At 41.5% G+C, this 21,308-nt stretch overlaps 1 protein-coding gene across 2 annotated transcripts in view; it reads right to left on the reverse strand.

Annotated features, from left to right (window-relative positions):
- Positions 1 to 21,290, reverse strand: part of SMYD3 (SET and MYND domain containing 3) — a 341,929-nt gene extending 320,639 nt beyond the window's left edge. For both annotated transcript variants that reach the window (XM_032217105.1, XM_032217104.1), the window contains exon 1: positions 21,061 to 21,290. In XM_032217105.1, coding sequence (XP_032072996.1) covers positions 21,061 to 21,209 — 149 coding nt within the window. In that variant the 5' untranslated portion in view covers positions 21,210 to 21,290. The remainder of the gene's footprint in view (positions 1 to 21,060) is intronic.
- Between the last annotated feature and the right edge of the window lie 18 nt (positions 21,291 to 21,308).

Raw genomic sequence — 21,308 nt, forward strand, 5'->3', positions numbered from 1 at the left:
TTAGCTTACCTGATACGCCCATTCTCTGGAAAAGTGGAGACAGCATCCATCAGGGACGTGCAGTCAGGGGAAGCAAGGGAGGCAGAGCCGTGGATGAGTCTGCTTAGTGCTTAACTGTTTAAAAAAGCCTCTAAAAAAGCACCCTTTACAGGAGGCAGGAGAACAACATGCCTCATCTAGCCTAAAAATTCCTGACATAGGTGAGGCACATCATTCTCCTGCCTCCTCCTGTAGAGGGCGCTTTTTTAGAGGCTTTTTTAAACAGTTAATCAAAGTCATCCACGGTGACTCTGGCAGCAACTAGCTCAGCCTGACCTCAGCTCTTCTCTTTTTCCTTTTACATTTTTTTCTTTTCATGATGACAGGCAAGAGCAGAGTTGAAATCCTCTCTGAAGCAGCTGGAAAAGGTATGTGTGGGTCGGAGGGAGGGAGAGGAATTCAAACTTCATCCTCAAGTGTAGATCCCTCCCCAAGTGTAGTTTGATTGCAGGCAGAGCCATGTTGCCTTTTCAAACACACACACACACACACAGCTGAATAAAACTATATAAGCCCAGCTTCACTGATTACAAGTTTGAAAAGGCAATGTGGCTCTGCCTGCAATCAAAGGCTCAGATCGGCTCCAATCCAACTTCTGTGTTTGTGTTTGTTTAAGTCCCGCCTCTTCCTGTTACCATAGCCAGCTTTTTTGCTATCTAAATCAGGCTCCGGCGCTCCCCAAATGGTGAAATTCTGCCCCACAGGCTCTCTGCACTAACCAGAGCTTGTGCTGGACTTACTGGGGCATCTGCGGTCGCAGATGCCCACTGACGGTCATCAGCCACTGGCCGCTGTCAGATCTGGCGCCACGCAACACTGCTCCATGAGGAGCTGAACTCACCAAGGGTTGAGATGCAAAACAAAGGGGAAACGCAGACTAACCTAGGTAGTGAAAGAAAGAAAGATAAGGGAAAGAGAAGAGCTCAAATAAGTAATAAAACGCAAGAAAAATCAAATTATTCAAGGAGAGATTGATAGCACGTCTGGTTCAATTGGTAACTGAGTCACAAAAGCTGGGTATGGCAGCAGGAAGAGGTGGGATTTAAACTTTGCAGACTCAGTTCTATTGGATTGTACATGAAAATAACCTACACATGGATGCTGTCTCCACTAACTCAGGAGAATGAAATATTATGCATTATATTATCACAACGTTACTCCAGGTACAAATAGATTATTCTGTAAACCTTTTTTTTTATTCATTACATCAGAACTGATCAACTACCAGTTCTTTCAAAAGCCTTCTGCATTTTTATGGTGGCCCACAAGCTATCAAACTATCACCTCAATTGCTGTGGAAGTAGGGGACTGATTCCTAGCAACAGTTCTGTTTTATAAAGCTCTTCATGGTATTGGACCTGGGTACTTGAGAGACCGCCTGCTGCCAATTACCTCCCAAAGACCCATTAGATCACACAGGGTTGGCCTCCTCCGGGTTCCGTCTACTAGCCAATGTCATCTGGCTACTACCCGGGGGAGGGCCTTCTCTGTGGCAGCTCCGGCCCTTTGGGAACGAACTCCCCGCAGAGATCCGGACCCTCACCTCTCTCCAGGCCTTCCGAAAAGCCGTTAAAACCTGGCTGTGTCGGCAGGCCTGGGGTTGATGAGTTCCCTTCCCCTCTCAATTTGTGTGGCTGTTGGTTGTTTTTAAATGCCTGTATTTGTAGTTTTTTTTTGTTTTTCCCTTTACCTTGGGTTTGTGCGCCGCCCTGAGTCCCGCCGGGAATAGGGCGGCATATAAAGAAAACGAAACCTAAACCTAAACCTAAACCTTTATGGCTGCTCTATCACAAAGACCAGAAAATAAAAGTTTGAATTCATTCAGAAATAAAGTTAATATTATTTTGTGAGTAGAAAACTAAATTATTAGTTACTATATTAGTAGAAAGTATTCTTGATGGCAACATGATAGAGAAGCCAGATGGAGCCCATTATAAAAAATTGAAGGCCACAGAGGATGGACTTTGTAATACTTGAAACATGATTTTTGTAATACTGTCGCACTGGCTAATTAACATGGGATTTGTAGTATTTTAAATTTGCTTTTCAATTGTAATGCTGATAATTTCCAATAAGTCTTAACTTTCAAGAAAAATCCTCTTTCAACAAGAACAGGCAAGAGAGCATTCAGTACACTGTAGATTAACAGTTTTGTTTTTAGTTGTTCTCAAGACACAGTGAACAAAGAAAATAATCAAGCCAACCTTGGGAAACACTGAGAATGTAACTTACCAAAATCCATTTTGATGTTTTTCCTTTTCAAATGTTTATTTCACTTTTATTCAGAAAAACCCTCTTTTCTATGGCTATGATGTAATTCTTGTGATGTAACTGAACAGATGACTATTTCTAAACCAATCAACTTTGCCTTTGAAGTTCTTTGTTGTTCTAACTGTAAATGTAAATGTAATCTATTTCTTGGGGTTCCCCCTTTTCATAGGGAGATCTATGTATTCTAATAAAATTGTTCTTAAACGATTTTCTGACTTGGTTGCTTATTGAAAAAGATAAACCAAGGCACAACTTAGAGCCAGATTTGGTCATCACAATTGAGAGTATCTGACTGTGAACTATTTCAATCCTGAAATGACAATTGGTCTTGAAATGACAGTTCGTCTGAACTGTTATTTTGAGAGGTTTGCAGGATTAGCCAGGATCGGGTATTATGATGTCCAATTGGCCTCGAGACAGGGTTAAACTGAAGCCACGCCTCTGTGCTCCTTGCTTCTGGTTCCCAGTTTCAATGAGTCAAGTCCACTGAAAAACACCTGAAAACAAGTCATAAGGGAACACATCCTACCCCCTGAAATCCCCAACCCCATGGACCAATGCTAAGGCAGAAACCTGGCTAATCCTGCAAACCTCACAAAATAATAGTTCAGGTAAGACCAACTGTCATTTTCTGGAGCAATTTGCAAGATTAGCCAGGATTGGGACATACGCAAGTTAATGTCCCTCAGGGGGGGCACTATTGGTCCTGGGCTCCTCATGTGCTGCCACCTGTTGTAACTGAGAGAAGAAATGTTCCACCTGAGCGTTCTGTGATGTGGCAAACAGGTCCATCTCCGGACGGCCGAACCTGGATCAGACGGTCTGGAACAGTTCCAGAAGAAGACTCCACTCTCCATGGTCAATCGTGGACAGACTGAGCCAGTCGGCTTGATGGTTGTTCACTACCGTGATGTGCTGCACCCTGAGCGATCGAAGATGCCTCTCTGCTCAGGCGCCGAGCACCATTGCCTCAGTCCGAAGAACCCTGGAGTGTGTGCCGCCTTGCTGGGCGATGTGGGCATTCGCCGCCACATTGTCGATTAGCACCAAGACGTCCCGGTCTCGAACATGTCATTGAAGTGCCACAGTGCCAAGTGAATCACTCGCAGCTCCACCCAATTGATATTCTGCTGGAGGTCCATCCAAGTCCAATGACCCTGTGCCATCCGGGACTCCAAGAGAGCTCCCCACCCATACAAGCTGGCGTCCATTGTCAAGATGAGGCGCTCCGCTTCCCTGAACTAGCAGCTCTTGTGTAGCACCAGGGAGAGCCACCACCTAAACGACAGCTGCACCTGTGGCATCACTGGAACCTTTGCCTCGGAGTTGCTGGAGTTGGACCTCTGATGCGGCAGGAGACGCCATTGAAGTGGTCTCGCATGCAGACGAGCCCAAGGCACCACATCTATGCAAGGAATGAATTTCCCCAGCAAGCTGGAGAGCACCACTACAGGAACAAAACGCTGACGTCTAACTTGTCTAACTAAAGCCAACAAACTAACTTTACGGTTGTGGGACAGGAACACCATCCCCTACCTGGGATCTATGAGGGTCCCCAGGTGAAGAACCCTGGTGCTGAGGACCAGTGAACTCTTATCCAAGTTCACTAAAAAACCTAACTGTTGGAGCATAGACACTACTAACGAAATGTCCTCCCTCGCACACTCGGATGACTCCACCTGGATCAAGATGTCATCGAGATAACATTGGATCCTGATGGAGCGCTCTTGGAAGGAAGCTGCCACCGCAGAAAGGACCTTAGTGAAGGTCCGAGGCACAGGTGCTAGTCCAAACGGTAAGGCCCTATACTGATAATGCCTATCTAAATAGGAGAACCTGAGGTATTTACGATGGTCAGGGAATATGGGGATATGAAGATAAGCCTCCGTCAGATCGATGGAGGCCATGAACTCGTTACGCCTCATCCCCGCCAAAATGGATTTAAGGGATATCATTTTGAATCTCCTGCAGACAAAGTGAAAATTTAGAAGTTTCAGATCTAGTATGCCCTCCACCCCCCCGAACTTTTTGCAATGACAAAGAGATTAGAATAGAATCCTGATTCTACTTGGTCCGATGGAACCAATTCCACCACCCTAATATCTAAGAGGTGTTGGATCATCTGTCTCATGAGATTGTGTTTATCCCTACTCTTGGCGACTGAAAACGTCTGAAAGTGGTTCAGAGGAATGGAGAGGAACTCTAGGCATACACCAAATCTGATGGTGTTCAGAACCCAGGCATCTGTGGTAAGCTCAGCCCAGGCGTCGGCAAACAGGATCAGTCTGCTTCCTATGGGTGGGGTCGCAATTGACCTATCTGCCCCGGCAGTAGGGACAGCCACTTCCTCCCAAAGGGGTCTCTTCCCCTGAGGTTGGAACCTAGGCCTATCCCTCGGATAGTGCCTATCCAACTGCCTATCTGATCTTGAAAAATACCTGCTTTGTTGAGCTTCCTGATCTGACTGAAGATAGGGCTGCTTCCGAAAATAAGGTTCAGATTTTTGCTCTGACTTCTTTGCAGGCATGGACATGACCTTCTTCTTATTCTTATCCTCAACAAGAATCGGGTCCAATGGGGCACCAAAAAGGGATCCCCCGGCATAAGGTGCTGAGGCCAGGTACCATTTCGTCTTGTTCTCAGCTTGCTACCCCTGCAGCCACAGGAGATGTCAGAAGGTTATCAAGGACGCCATCGCCCGGGAGGCATACTTCATGGCATGCAGGGTGGCATCAGCAGAGAATTGTGCAACAACAACCAGCTTGTTGAGATCCTGGTGAATACGCACCTCCTCCAGCAGAATCTGCTCCTGCATCTGTTGGAGCCAAAGGATAGTCGTGTGGCTGAAGAACGACGCTGAGGCAGCTCCCTTGATGGCCCACACAGAGGACTGGAATGTTTTGCGAAAAGTCAGCTCTGCCTTCTTGTCATAGGTCTTCAAGTAATCAGCCACATCGCTGGACAACACCGTAGACATGGAAGCCAAGGCCACCACTGGGGGGGGGGGTCAACTGTGGGCATCTGCAAAGCCTCAGAAAAACTAGACTCCATGTTAAAGAACCTCCTATCACTGCTACTAGGGTTAGGAAATGTCCCTGGCTTTTCCCACTGCTTCTTAACCACTTCCAAGAATAGCTTAGGGGCAGGGATTTCCTCCTTCGCTGGAGGAGGCTCTGAGTAAACCTGGCCCTCTGACTTCTTTTCTGGGCCACCTTCCTTGGCATCTTCCTTGGCGCCCTCCATCTCACCTAGTTGTGCTGTGGCTCTAGACTTGCGTAGCAGCGATTTGAACAAATCCAGGGAAACAAGCCTGAGAATGCCAGTGCCTCAGGCTTTGAGGGATTCTCATCATCAAACATATCTACTTCTCTCTGAATCTGATCCCCAGCCATGGAACTTTTGCTAGCCAGAGAAGGTGAAACTGGCCGGCGCACTCTTAGGGGGGAGGGTCTAGGCCTGGCCTGTGCAGCACACCCCCCCCCCCAGTGCTATCTCGGGATGGGGACGGGCATGCCACAGTTGCAGGGCCTGCAGTCCCCTTCTGTAACCCAGTAGCAATTCCATGTGAAATTGCAGAGGAAATATACCTCTGAATGCTTGCAGGAAGCTGCTCCATGTCTCTAATGAAGGAATCCTCTTCCCCAACCTGTTCACAGTCATCAGGCTGTGGAGCCAAGGATGGCCTAATGGGACTATCCTCCCTGGCCCCCCTGCATTGAAAAGGATCCCTCATATAGGGGCCTGCTCTACAATAGAGGGGGGAGGGGAAATATCCCCTGCATATTCCCTAACATATACTGGGGAGTCCGCCCTGGGAGGAGTCCTAGACCTTGATCTAATAGGCGATCTAGACCTCAGGGGAGAACTAGGCCTACCCCTCTGTTCAGCCCTGGACACCTGCTTTTCCAGGGCCCTGTGCCTCCTCTCTTCATGCTTCTGTAAAGCCTTGGAAGGCTTCCCAGCAGCCATGGTCTTTCGCAGCCTTGCAGAGGCTGTGGGCCTATCCCGGGCCCCACTGGAAGGTCCCTCCCCAGGAGACAATGGGGGGGAAACAGGCCTCTCCTCACTATCTGCCATGATACCAGATCGGGGGCTTCTTCAGGCTCAGCCCACCCAACCAGCAGCAAAGCCCAGCTTCCCTCAGTCACTTACGGCCTCTGCACGTGGTGCAGCGCACAATCCTCTTTGTCCCGCCCGCTCAGGGCCTCCTGGCCTCGCTCTGGGCTCACGAAGCCTTGCCACAGATGCTGCTGTGGAAAGGATTACTCCCCAGGATTGCAGGGATGAGATCAAGGCTCAGTAGCATCCCCTGCCTCAGCCCATGCAGCCCGCCGGAACACGAGGCCCAAAATGGCCACCGGAATGGCTAATAGCCCCAAAGAACAACATACCAGACCCATACCAGCGACCGGGAGCGAGCCAAGGGAAGGCTTCCAGGAAGCAGATGGAGGCAAAAGGGGGAAGGCAGGGAGAAGGAAATTGCAGAATGGCACTGGATTGTGATTTAGATTTTTCAGGAACCAAAAGCAACTCGTCCTTCTTTGGCCAGACAGAGTTGAAACTGGGAACCAGAAGCAAGGAGCACAGAAGGGTGGCTTCAGTTTAACTCTGTCTCGAGGCCAATGGGACATCATAATACCCAATCCTGGCTAATCCTGCAAATTCCTCCAGAAAACAGGTATTTGGGATCGAAATGGCTAATTTGCATTCCAAAATATTTGGAATAGCTCATTTCAAATTATTTAGGTCACCGTATAATACACACGCCTAACTAGATGTGGATCTTGGCTGATCTCTAAACATTGAGCAAGATGTGAGATTACCATGAAACAGTAGTGCTGTAGACTAGAAGTGTGAATTTGGGGGTTGGGAGGGGGGTGAGAAATCTAGAAAACAGCAGCTTCAGACCATTTCTGTATTGTTGCCATGAAAATTATATCAAACTATAGAGAAAGTAACCAGGAATTAAGCATGGGACTTCTTGTAATACTATACATATGTTTTAACAGATACCTTAGCATATTAAAAAGGAGCAAAATATTTGAAATAAATCCTTAATGTAATTTTCACTGCTGCAATCAATAAAATCTGGAAAATTTACAAAACAGCCACAAGATAATCAATTAAATAATTAAAATATCCATGATATAAAATTATTTTACTATGATTAGTATAGCTTAACAAATATGCTGACATGAAATATGCTGACATTATTATTAAAAAGGTACTAAAAATAAAACTACCAAAATAATTATTTTACATAAGCTTATGATATCTCAGGTGTATTTTTTAACCAAATCTGTCACTACATTTCCTGCAGCCAAAATGACCAGAGCCCTGGAATAATTATGGGATAAAGAAATAATTCTGTTTTGTTTTGGTTTAAAATAAAAGGGGAATTGAACAGAAGTGTACAAATAATGAAATATGTATAAAGAATGTATATAAAATGTTGTTTTTCCCCTTCTTTTGCAATAAGAAATGGGAGATTTGTGATACATAAAAGGAAGTTCTTCATACAGCACAATGTCAAGCTATAGCATTAGCTAAAATATATTGTCATGTGTGACAACTTCGATGGCTTTAAAAAAATAAGATAAAATCTGGAGATTAAAGCTATCAATGGCTATTAATCAGAATGGCTATAGTTCCTTCCAATATCAGCAGACATTAAGCCCGTGTAAACCAGTTGCTGAAAAGCTCAAGCCGAAGAGTCATAGCACTTGTGTCATTTTCTATTTGGCCATCTAGCTCAGTGGTCCCCAACCTTTTTATCGCCGCGGACCAGTCAGCCTGTGATAATTTTACCGTGGCCCGCTGAGCGCGCGCAGGGGTGGGGGGGCGTTGTTCGCGACGACACATTGATTGTTTATATATCAGATTGTAAATATATGCCAAATAGATTGCAATCGCTTTCTGGACTTCCTCTAAATTTGCAGGTAAATGCTGCAATAGATATATAGCTCCCATCAGATTGATGATCACCCAAAAATGTTATTCATTGAATTCACTGTGAATCCTTTCTTAGTAAGTGCATTCAAGCCAGCCTACTACTAGCTGGTAGCCTCTCTGTCCATTCACCAAATTATCTGGGACAGGGGTGTCAGAGTGACATCGAAAATGTCAAGGTAATAGCCATGACTATGAAATTAAAAGCCTATTTATTCTTTTATTTGCATCACATAAAAACCAAGAAGGTTCCCATCTTGAATTTTTCTAAATACATCCTACATACAACCATGATGCAGGAGTTTTCATTCAGCAAGAAAAAGGAACCGGTGACTTGAGCCAAGTCAACATCTGGAAATCTTATCCCAGTCATATCCAACCTAGCTTATTTTTTTGAGATCACCTCAAGGCGAGCTGGAGCAGGACGCGCTGCGCCACGAGTTGGAGAGCTTGGAGAGGCTGAGCGCGCAACTTGGAGAGCTGCGTCTCCGCCGCCTGGAGCCCGAGCTGGCCCGGCGGCAGCAGCAGCTGGAGGGGCTGTGGGCTGACTGCGCCGCTCTGGAGGCGCTGCTGGAGCAGCTCCTGGCCGAGCACGAAGGGCTGCAGGAAGCGCGCAAGCAGCGGCCGGCCGCGCTGCTGTCTGCCCCGTGCGTCCTCCGGGCCGGGCGCTCCGAGAAGCGGCAGCTGGCCTCCGACTACGCGCTGGTGCTGAGCTGGAGCTGCGCGCAGAGCCTGGAGCGATACGAGGCCGAGTTGCGGGCGCTGCAGGAGCTGGAAGGGGGCCGCCTGGGCCAACAGGACCTGCGCAAGCTGCGCACGCAGAACCAGGAGAGCCGCCGGCGCCTCGAGGAGCTGTGGCGCCGCTGCCGGGAGCTTTGCGCGCTGGGCGAGCGGCTGGAAGAGGAGCGGCTGGCGCAGCAGGAGAGCCAAGGCACCCAGCTGCAGTGATCATGGCCCCCGGCCGCTGCGCGGCCCGGTGCCAGGTACTCCGCGGACCGGCACCGGTCCGCGGACCGGGGGTTGGGGACCACTGATCTAGCTGACGATTTAAAGGAAAAGGATTTTGGTCTACCTATCCAATACCATCTTTTTTTGTTACGTCACTCCTGAGATTTAACTTGCAATGAAATAAAAGCTTTGTGTATAAACATGCACATACATGTTGCTTAGGGAATATTTCATTTTTTATTTAAAAAAAACACTGAAGGAGAAAAAGGAGTTGTTTATGTATCAATACGTGTTATCAAGATTGTGTTTTACAGGCACTCGGTGCTTCATGGTTTTATTATGAAGGGTCCCAAGATTTCAATCTGCACAGAACAAAGGTCAACACTCGCCTTTTGCTTCCTAATTTTAAACGCGTAGAAAAAGAGAAAGCTGACTTTTTCTTTTAAAAAGAGATGGTTCAATGTCTTATCAAAATAACTGTCTCTGCATCTTACCGTGTAATATGTTAATCTTTTTCATTTATAGGGACAGGAATAATTTGGTGAAAAATGAGTGTTTTGCCTGAAATATTATAGACTTCAAAATATAGTATCAAAGTAGAATCCAAAAATTGTGGTTTTTCTTGATAGCACCTATGCTAAAATTTATGTCCAGGATAAACCCCACCTCCATCTATTTTTGCCATTCCCAGGGAGCTGAGATTGTGTAAAAATTAGTACACTGGTGATATACAAAAATGTACAGTTGCTATGGCTTTTCCTCTTTACAGCTGTTAAACTGTTTATGACACAGCAGGCTGGAACCCTGGGATGTTTTCTTGCTGGTTTTGTTTTTTTGTTAATTGCTAAAGTAGGATTTGACTCCACATTCTGAATTTCCTTAAAGTTGGATTTGAATTAAATTGATATGTCAGATTTATGCCCTGTTTACATTATAATGGCTTTGGCTGCCACGGGATTCAGATCTTGGCCTCTAGTTTGATCTGATTCCAATGACTTTATGTTTCCACACTAAGTAGGACCATGACAGTGAAGGAGAAAAATGCACAATCCATTTTCTTCTTCCCTTGCTCTCCACAATCAAGGGAAGAAATGTAGTACAATATACTTACTCAAGGAATTAAATTAGGTTAGATACTATCTTAGAAGTAAATATTCTGAAAGACTATATTATACACTAATTACAATTTATGGCTATAATAGATATTCGTTTATTGAAATCTGAACTCAGTAGACAACTGACAGGTTATTTCATGCATCACAGAATTTATAGCAAAATGGATTCAAAAACATTTCCAGTGCAGCCAATTCTCTACTTTGAACATAAAGTGGGTATTTTCTTAAGTGCATCATATTTGGAACAGATCAATGTTCCAATGTGTCTGAAAAATTCCAATTTAACAATTGTATGAATTTAATGTCCATATTTTTAATATGTAAAATGCAATGTTTATAGCTATAAATATTTAAAATGAATGACTACAACTTTTCAGTGAAAACACACTTCCAGTTATTTTTATAATTAAAAACTAAATGCAAGGACGCATGACAAATACTAAATAAACTATCAGCCCTCACATTTTCATAAGTAATAAAGAGCTTGTGCAGGCAGCTATAACTTATAACTTGATATACAGAGGGAGGGCTAAAAAGTAGTATAAGTGAAAAAATTAATTAGCCTGAAGGAAAGTTGTTCCACATGGGTAACCCCTGAAGCCCTGACTCACACAAAATGACTTACTGAGGGAATAAGAGCACAGGAGAAGAAGCTACTATAGCTACTGAAACACTGTGAAATTGAAATAAATTGCATACCATAAAGCATATCAGAGCCAAGTGTTCGTTTGTACTTGTTTTTAGAATCAACACTTTTCTTTTGGGCTTAATGGGAAAACAAATAGTAGCACCTTACAAAATTTTGTTTTTATATGTAACAGCAGCAAGACTTTCATATGCAAAAGGGGGAACCGTTTACAAATACCTACAATGGAAGAATGGATAGTGAAGCTGATGGAATTGGCGGAGATGGTGAAATTGACAGCTTTTATTAAAGAAAAGACTTTGACCAATTCTACTTGGAAACCCCTTTTAGACTTTTTGCAAGAAAGTGAAAGAAATAAAATGTTGATTTATAATTAGAATTATTTGGGATTTTTAGCAATAATGTAGACAATTATCTGGAAGTTGAGTCATGGCAACTGGACTTCTTTTCTTTTTTGTTTGAAACATTTCACTACTAATTCAAGTAGCTTCTTCAGGCTGAGTAAGTTGGTTAGAGGAACCCCATATATGTCCTCCAGGTTGGTTTCATTTCTCACCTAATCTGGATAGTAGATGAGTACGCAGAGAGTTATTGGGAGGTAAATATTTGATCTCCTAAATCCTTTCCCCTAGGTGGTCATTAAGTATGGCCTCCCAGAACCCATGATCTTAATCTTCCTGGGGACTGATGAAAGAGCAGCATAAGAAAAGGAGAACAGGTTGTGCCTGTAACCTCCATCTCTACTGAGGGAAGGATTTTCCACTTTGGCATAAGTGGATTCTTTCATTCCTCTCTCCAACCATCTGCCTTCCCTGTCCAAATTGTGAACATTATTGTCCTCAAAAGAGTGTCCTTTTTCTTTTAAATGAAGGTATAATGCTGAAGGAATTAGCACTTCACAGGTTCACTAGTAATGTTCCTACTTAACAATCCACCCTTGGGGAAAGGGTTTAGGAGTTGGAACATTTAGCTGTTTTTTAAATATAAAAGCATTAAATATGTAAGAAATAATTATATTAGCTGAAATTAAATTTTTCAACTATAAATTTATCTTGCTTAAGTTCATTCTTTCTTGGGGGTCAACTCAAAGGTCAACTGTAGCCTTCAGCTCAAATGTAAATGATTTTGAAATAGAATATTAATTATATAAATCTACAATGATATTAGATTATAATAGTAGGGGCCACTGTAGCACATATCTGGGGGAAAATATAATGCTTTGAACTCCACCTAGTGGACACAACAGAAACAAAAGTCTGCTAAGGCATGAAACTTTACAGAATTAATAATTCAGTCCACCGAACTGGAAGGAAATTAGAAACACTTTCTACAGCTGCACAGGGTATAGCTGGTCATGAAGCAAAACTCTATAAAAACAAACAAGCCCTAACATCAATATGGAAAACACTTCCAAGTAAAGCTGCAGGTAATAAAACACTTCCCAATGAAAATTATATTTTACAGTGCTTAAAATAGGTTGGACATGTCCCCGACCTAGTAGTGGATTAAACTAAGTACATCATATTTTGACATGCATATGTGGATCCAACTACTATTATTACATCCACTAATTATATATTATTCTGCATTGCTTACAATAAAATTATCTTTCTCCTTAATATAAACAGTCTTCTTTAAAAGCTTTTGTACATCCATCTACACTGCATTTTCTATGGTTCCAAATTTCTGGGGTGCATAACACTGGAGAAGCCTAGTATGAATTTAAAAATCTGGGGAAACTAATTTTACCGTCTAAAAACATATGATTTTTCTTTAACATGGTGTGAATAGCTATCCACCCTATTTTATGTCCAGATGCAGCATAAGCATGAATGGGATATCAGTTTCAGAAAAGCTTTCATGAATAACTTTGGTCATGAACTATTTATAAGTTGAGTCTTTAATGATACAAATGAATCTATCAATTGAAATCATGACAAAACTTTGGGGCTAACATTTTTTATTTTTTTAAGGTCAGTAACTGCAGAAACACAGATATTCCTTGCAGCAACAATGATGGACAAACCCAAATAGGGCTCTTTTTGCTATATAATACCAGTACTCAACGTTTTATTTAAGTAAGTTCCTAGTGACTTTCAGTTGAGAATTGCTTTCTGATATTGTCATAAATCCTCTCAAAGCATGTTAAAACATACGTCAATTAATCTGTGCTATCAAGTGTAATTGTTTGTATAAGACATAAAAAGACCTGTGGTGACGCAGTGGTTAGAATGCAATATTGCAGGCTAACTGCCCATAGCCAGGAGTTCGATTCTGAGTGGCTCAAGGTTGATCCAACATTTTGACTCTGTATTAGTACTTGTAACTATACACATGCACAACAAAACACTATGTTTGTTAATTGTTGAATCTAAACTAATACATCCAGTCACATTTTGGCCTAAAAGCAAAGTTTCTTCCTTGAGGCACCTCCTCATTTATTAACTGCAGTAGATATTGCAACTATTGTAAAAACACATGTATAGTCCAGGCAGATAGTAAATCACATTACGAAGTGTAAAGGTATAAATGGATTTTGAAAAGTGACGAGCTTTGAAGGCAAGGGTAAGACTGGATATTTGGACAAACAACAATTTGTATCAACAGAAAAAAAGAGTACAGATTAATTAGTGCAAGAGATTTTAGAGACTCACATTTTGAAGGAGCCAGTGATGAAATCTATTAATTGCTTTAACATGCATTTGCTGGTTTCCAATTATTTAAAAATATTTCAACTATGAACACATAAAAACTATTCCAGTTATATTTTTCTTAATTTTAGAAACCTTATGACAAAAAAGAAATTGCCATACTTAACATTTGATTGTGGGGGAGAAGACTTTAGGTTACATGATAGATTGTGCGTCTGTTTCTGTGAGTCTGTGTGTTTCAGGAATCCTTTGTTTTTTAGTTGTAGTATGTATTTAGGATTCACACTATAATTTCATCCATCACAAAACCATGTTAAACTATCACTTTTTAATGATTACAGATGGTTCTGATAATCACAAAAAAGGATCCTTGAGGCCACAAATGATTATATTAATATGTGATCGGTGTCTTCCTTTTTTCCAAGTCTTTGTGTTCTTGTCTAATATAAGAAGAAAAGCTAACTCCAGGCTCACACACTCAAAACTATAGGACTTGTTTAATTTTGGTTTAGCATACTGTTTGAATTTGTCCACAGTGACCTTTACACTATAACTTAAGAGCTCAACACAATCTGTATGCTCAACCAATTGCTTATTAAACGATAGTATTTGCATTGGATTTACATGATGTATAAACCAAAAGGTGTGGGAATGGTTGAAAATTTCTGCTTCAGCTAGAGGAAAGAATTTAGATGATATGCAGGGTGTAGTAATGCTATACACACAGTGCTGCTTCATTAAGTAAAATTAGGCAAATGACAGCAATGAAGAAAACATTATTATTTAGAGGATCCTATTAATCAAATCTCTATTTAGGAAGCATACCTACTGAAAGCATACCAATATATTTTCAGCACCAGACTAAATTTGCCCTTTTTTAGATATTTTATCACCAGGTTTTGGTTTTGTGTGCCAATATTATAATTCAGTGGTGCTTAAATAGATTTTTATTATAGATTCATGTTCTGACCCCCCTTCTCCGTCCAGGAATGAAAGCCAAAAGCCACGTAACCAAAAAGGTTTCTTTTAATCAGTCCCGGCTCTTGTTGGCTGCAAGCCCAAATAAACAAAGATAATAGCTCCGGCAGAAAGTCCTATAACTCATAACAAAATGCAAACCCGGCTTCTCTTATCTCACACCACTTATCCAAGTTGGCTTCTCTCGGTTTGTGAACGCAACAAGAACAATCACTAGAACAGGAACGGAATGTTGACTTCTGCAACCAGGGCGTGGCACCAGCAGCATACTCAGAAGAGGATCCCAATGAGCCACAGCTGCTCGGAATCATCTCCTGTAAGTACTCAGTTGTTCCTTCCGTCGAGTAACCCTTCGACGGGGTGCATCCTGCAACAACTCCCAAGTGTTTCCCTGAACACTCCCTCTGATCCAGTGCTCTGCCGCCACCTAGTAGCCAACGGCTCCTGCCGGGCCACAACAGATTCCCTTGTTAATTATATATTTGATATAATTGTTCATTGGAAAGATTAGAAATAGCATTATATAGTTATAATATTAATAATACCACCTTTCAGCTGTTGAGTACAAAGTAAAAAAAAGTTTTATGGGTAACAAAGGAGCTTCTCCCAAAGGAATTACTAATATTTTTGTTTAAACAAAGGATCGCATTGCAATTTTTCTAACCATTTTTAATCCCTAGAAATGATGTGAATGGAAGACAATATACAAAGTTCTGTTCTAGTAAAATTATGTAAATTGAAATGCTGTGTTTTATGAAAGCTGTTTAAGTCCCAATGATATTATAATAAAACAGATATATAAATATTTAAAGCTGTATAAGAAAATTATTCTACGCCAGAGAAGCTAACAACATGAATTTATATACGTATGCTTATTGTAATATAACCTAAGGTAAAAATTTCAGTGAATATACATACATTATCCCTTTTATCTTCTCAAGACAATAAACAGAAACTAATTTGCAACTGCATATTGCAATAACTATTGCCCATATTTTAATGTCAATTTCTCCCTCATACAACATTTACATTCAGCTTCCCGCATTGACTTTGCTTGACAAAAGCCCCTTGGGAATGTTGCAAATGGTGAACACATGACATAGGCTTACTGCAACTATCATAAATACGGTTTATATATACCAGTTGCCAAGCCCCCAAATTTTGATCACGTGATCGTAAGGATGCTGCGATGATTATAAGTGCAAGACCAGTTGTAATTCACTTTTTTCAGCACTGTAACTTTGAATGGTTGTTAAACAAATGATCATAAATCAAGGTCTATATTCATCATTTATTCTTTAAAAGACGAGGGGGATAAACCCTTGTCATATAGCTATTGTTTCTTATGGGTTTGTTTCCTTGTATGATTAAGTTTGTCACATATTAATACTGATAACTAGAAAAGAGAAAACAGCATGCTAGGTTTTGGGCTATAAACGTTATTTTTCTTCTAAAAACACTTTCTACCTAAACGGTAGTGCTGTCATCATATCTTACTTCTTTATAATTTTACCTTTGTCCTCAAAATGTATAGGTATGAAAGTTCAGAATTGTTACTGCAATCTTCCAAAGATAACAGATGCACAGCTAAAAGTGAGAAAATAATTGGGCATAAAAGACAATTCATGAAAAGACGGTGTATACCAGGCTTCTTGTCCTGTTTGACATAAATAAATAAAAGCAAAGCATCCACCTACCTCCTCTATATTTCTTTCAAGAATAGTGCCTAATAGGCTTTTGTGAAATGTGAAAATGTTGGATGATTTAGGCCAGAGTTGATCTGGAAATGTATAGTATCTATAAAAGTATGGATAGCAAAAATAGGCTGATGATTATCAAGGATTCTCTAACAAAGTGGCAGAGAGCATTTTCCAGTAAGTAGATATTTTATGCTTGATATAGTGCCCAACATTTTGTTATTAGGAGGGTCCATCAGCCTGCTTTCAAAGTTTCATATAAACCTATTGGCTTCCATTGGAGTAAATTATTTTGTGCATCATGATTTTAGGTGCTACATGGCTCAAAAAAAGGATGAAGTGTTTATTTTCAGTGGAGCTTTTTTCTGTTGAGGGGCGAGCGATCCAGATCAACTCTGGCCTAAATCATCCAACATTTTCACATTTCACAAAAGCCTATTAGGCACTATTCTTGAAAGAAATATAGAGGAGGTAGGTGGATGCTTTGCTTTTATTTATTTATGTCAAACAGGACAAGAAGCCTGGTATACACCGTCTTTTCATGAATTGTCTTTTATGCCCAATTATTTTCTCACTTTTAGCTGTGCATCTGTTATCTTTGGAAGATTGCAGTAACAATTCTGATCTTTCATACCCATATATTTTGAGGACAAAGGTAAAATTTATAAACTTTGAAATTGAAATACACCACTTAAAATGTTTAAGTATCATTTTACAAATGTTCTCCCTCATATCAAAGAGATAACAAAAGGAAGTTGTTTCAATTTCAAGTGCCTTGAAATAAAGTAATGTATCTATATTGCAGAGTTTATGCAGATGAAAGTGTGGAAAAGATGTTAGAAGAGTCTGCAATGGGAATTTGGGATTTTTTCCTGAATTCTGCATTAACCAAGTAAATTCAACAGTGAAAAAAATTAACATTTAAACCAGCTGGCTAATTATAGTTATGAACTAGACCTTGCCTCCTATAGCTACAATTTATTTAGTTATTTTGAATTTACAAGTCATCCAACTTCAATGGGTTCTTAATTATATTTCAGATCATTACAGATCACCGATGAGATGGAAAAGCCTGTAAAGCCAATTTACAGAATAGCAACTGATACAGAAAACTGCTGCCCACAAGAGTAACACAACTGGTGAAGGGCTGGATAACAACAGGAAAACCGAGCTTCTACTTCATCCTCAGCAATAGAAATTCACTGAGGGCCTAGGGCCTGGTCATTCTCTCTTAGTAGACAGCATTGCATGTATGTGTATCTTGAGTACCCTATATAGATACTCCTTGAGATAGAACCATAATGCAGCATGCCCATTATGGTCACACGTTGTGAAGGTTCTTAAGCAAGACAGCCTCATTTAATAATCCCTGCCCCCCTGCCCCCTGCTCTTCCTGATCTGGCCATTAATAAAGCATGAACATTAAATAGAGCAGGGTGTGTGTGTGTCATAGGTGGGGAAGATACTTGAAGGCCTACTGCAGACCAATGTTCCCTCTAAGGTGTGCGGCTGCATGGCCACGCATGTGGCAAGAAAACACCACGCAGCAGTTTCCAATTGCCGCGCAGTAATTTCTAATGTCACAGGCTCAGGAAGCTGAGGAGCCTCAGATTTTCTGTCCTGGTTAACGTTAGCACGGGCACGACATCTGTGAAAAAAAACCAGGCATGAAAATGTGCCGCTCAAACACTATACTTTTCTACTTACACTGAAAAAAAATTAGAAGGAACATTGCCGCAGACCAGGACAAATGACCTGAAGGACAAATGAAGGCTAAAACCTAGGTCTCAGTTTATATCTATTATACTGCAGTTATGTTATGATAATAATAAACTTCTCTTTCAGCATTCATCTACTGCCATCCAGTGGAGGTTTACTGAAATAAAATCCTACAAGTTTCTCTCCATTTAAACAAAATTGCTATTTTAACAGGGTTGTTCCAAAAATCTGGAAATTTTTTTACACAGCAGAAAAGAGGTATCTAACCCAGGGTTGGGGTTTTTTTTGGAAATTCTGGAAGATATACAGAGAAGATATAGTCACTGCAGAACATACGTCAGAGGTTTCAGTGTATACAGGTCAGGGTTTCCAAGTTTCAGTTCTAGACTTTTTCCTCTACCTTGTTATCTTAGCAGATACTTAGCTATTCTCTTGGTAGCATTGGGAAACACCTGGTCTGTGCTAATGTAATAGTTCTCTTTTTTTCTAAGAATTGATGTTTCCTACATCATCTTCATTCCTTACAATTATTACATCTCAGGAATGTTATCTTCCAGTACTAATATTCTAACCTCAATGTCTTCCTTCACCTGTAAGAATTGGATTCTAACATGGATATTAGGATACTGCATATGCCCAACTAAATCTCCGAAGAGTACAAATCAGTAATCAGTGGGGAGGGGGGGAAAAGTATTTTCCTTTTTTTTTCAACCTCAGGTGATATGCCAGTTATAATTTATGATTAAGATTCCCTGGCAATGTTAACACTTGACATGGTTGCACAATTGCAATACTGTACACTGCAGGCAACTTGTACACAGTACAGAAACTAGACTCCTAACAGGTCACCCTTATCAAGGAAGAAAGCCTCTTTTGAAGTGACTGCAACAAACTCCTGGGGTTAATTCTGGTTTCCCCTTTAAAGCTTTTTACAATGTAGCTCTATTAGGTAACACCTTGCCAAAATCAAATCTGCCCATTTGATCTAGTTCAGTGATGAAGAACCATTTCGGTACTGAGTGCCCAAACTGGAACGTGCACACGCATTTGCGTGCTTTGGAGTGCCGGAAATCTAAAGACCAGGTGGCTGGGCGCATGTGCACACCGGTCATCTCGTCTTCATGCATGCATGCCGGGCAACTGGTCTTCACCCATGCCGGGGCGCTGGAAACCCGAAGACCAGGTGGCTGGCACACATAGTTAAAGACGGGGATATTAAACTCTCATCATCACGTGACGTATCGCAACTTTTTCCCCCTTTGGGTGGCCAGAGCCTGACGCAATCCAGCCCACGGGCTGCAAGTTTGACAGCCCTGTTTAAAGAGAACCTGTCGATATTTTCTTTTTTGTGGGGTTTATCAGGCTTCAATTAGGCAAAAGGCCCTCTATAGGTTCTGCCATTCTGGAAGACGCTCCAATCTAAGTTAAGGCTGTCCCTTAATATATAATCTGGGCTTTTTTTTCTAAAAGAAGACAAAAGCAGTATCCTTCTACTGAGAGGCTGGCCCTTAGTTAAGTGAGTGGTGCCTTTGATGAATTCATGATTTTAATAGGTTTAAAAAACTTTGCTGTGACATAAGATCTTAAGATTGGAATAAGCTATAAATTCTATATATTTCCTTATATTGCTTAATTAATATTAACTGGTATGTGTTAAACAAAAACTCAACATAGTGAACTAAAGCTATCTTTCAGTACATAGGAATAGTTTCCAAATGTACATATTCACCACCTGATAATTGCCTCTATCCAGGAATCGTAATTCCAATAGATAGAAAAGTTTTATTTTGTTTTTATTTTCAATGTGATTATGGCTAGAATATTTGATATTTGAATTAACACTGATGAGGGATTCTTTACAGGTAGCCCTCAGTTAACATTGGCACTTGGGACTGACATTTCCATTACTGAGCAATGCAATCATAAAGCACGACTTCATATAGCAACAGCAGTCCTGGTTGCTGTCATTAACTGAGTCCCACCCAGTTGTTTGGTGAGGACATACTCCAATCCAAGTCATTTCCAGCTTGCTCTGTCCAAGTTCTAAGTGTCAGTAAGGGATACAAGACTGTCCTCTCTTCATCCACCTGTCTTCCTTTCCATCTCTCTTTTGGCCACCCTGCAACTCTCAATTATCTCCACTGTCTTCTTCCAGTAATGCTTCTTCCCACCTTGTCTAAATTGTGAGTGGGCTTCCTGGCCACTTTGAAGTTTGGCAAGAAAGGCTAGATAAGTGCCTGAATTTTTAATGCATGATCATGAGGGCACTGCGATGGCCATAACTTCCACAAGTGGGCCTAACTACCATTCATTCAGTGCCACCATAATTCCTAATGCACACTGAACATAGTTAACTGAGGACTAGCTATATGATGAACTCATCGTAGCTATGACAAGCTAAATACATTTTCTTAAATCAGGATTCACAGAACATACTAACTTAAAATTAAACCATGGGTTAATACAGTATATGAAATTATTATGTTTGCTACAAAAAGTAATGGAAGAAAACATTTACTGAATGAAAATGTCCCTTCTATACTGGATGTATAAGCTTCCTTGTCTATGTCCGGGAGATAATTACTCGTGATTTACATCAATATTTTAGTTGCATCTTTGTGATTCTGTGCATAAATCTCTATGATCGAAGTATATAGGTAGGAAACACTTGGCTTAAGGTTCTCCCCACCCCCCAAAAAAGTAAAAATACCTATTCCAGGGAGCTGGTGCTTGCAAAAATCCTTCCGCATCCCCCCATAGGCCACTTCCCAGATTTAAAGTTAATAGAAACTCAACCGATGAGGTTTTCTCCCCCCGCCCCACAAAAAAAAAAACCAATGCAGAATTATCCTGTTCCTGTCTAAGGTTAGTCGCTTGCTGAGTCGTGCTATATAACTGTTACGGCTCACAGAGCTATATATGGCAATTCAAATAGCTTTAGCTTCTGCAAGGGACGAAAACTCGGCCGGCTTTTTTCGCTGTCGGCGAGGAAAAACGGAAGGAGAAAGCGGCGCGTTAGAGCACCAGGAAGGAGGCTCAGCCAATACCTGCGCAGACAATGTTCGCACACGCCTCCGAGGCGCTTCTTGCTGACAATGTAAGCGAAGGGCGCCGCACGATACAGCAACTCGCCCGGTTTCACCGCTTTCAAGAGGCGCAAGCCGTTGCCTTTGCCCGGGCTTGCAAACTTTTCCATTGCCGCTCCAAAGAGCAGGGAATAAACAGAAAGGCCTGCAGACGAGCACGCTTCCTGCCTCGATCCCCACGTGACGCTGCTCTGCCCGCCACCGGAATC

This window comes from Thamnophis elegans, chromosome 4, assembly GCF_009769535.1.
Source record: "Thamnophis elegans isolate rThaEle1 chromosome 4, rThaEle1.pri, whole genome shotgun sequence".
Lineage (NCBI taxonomy): Eukaryota > Metazoa > Chordata > Lepidosauria > Squamata > Colubridae > Thamnophis > Thamnophis elegans.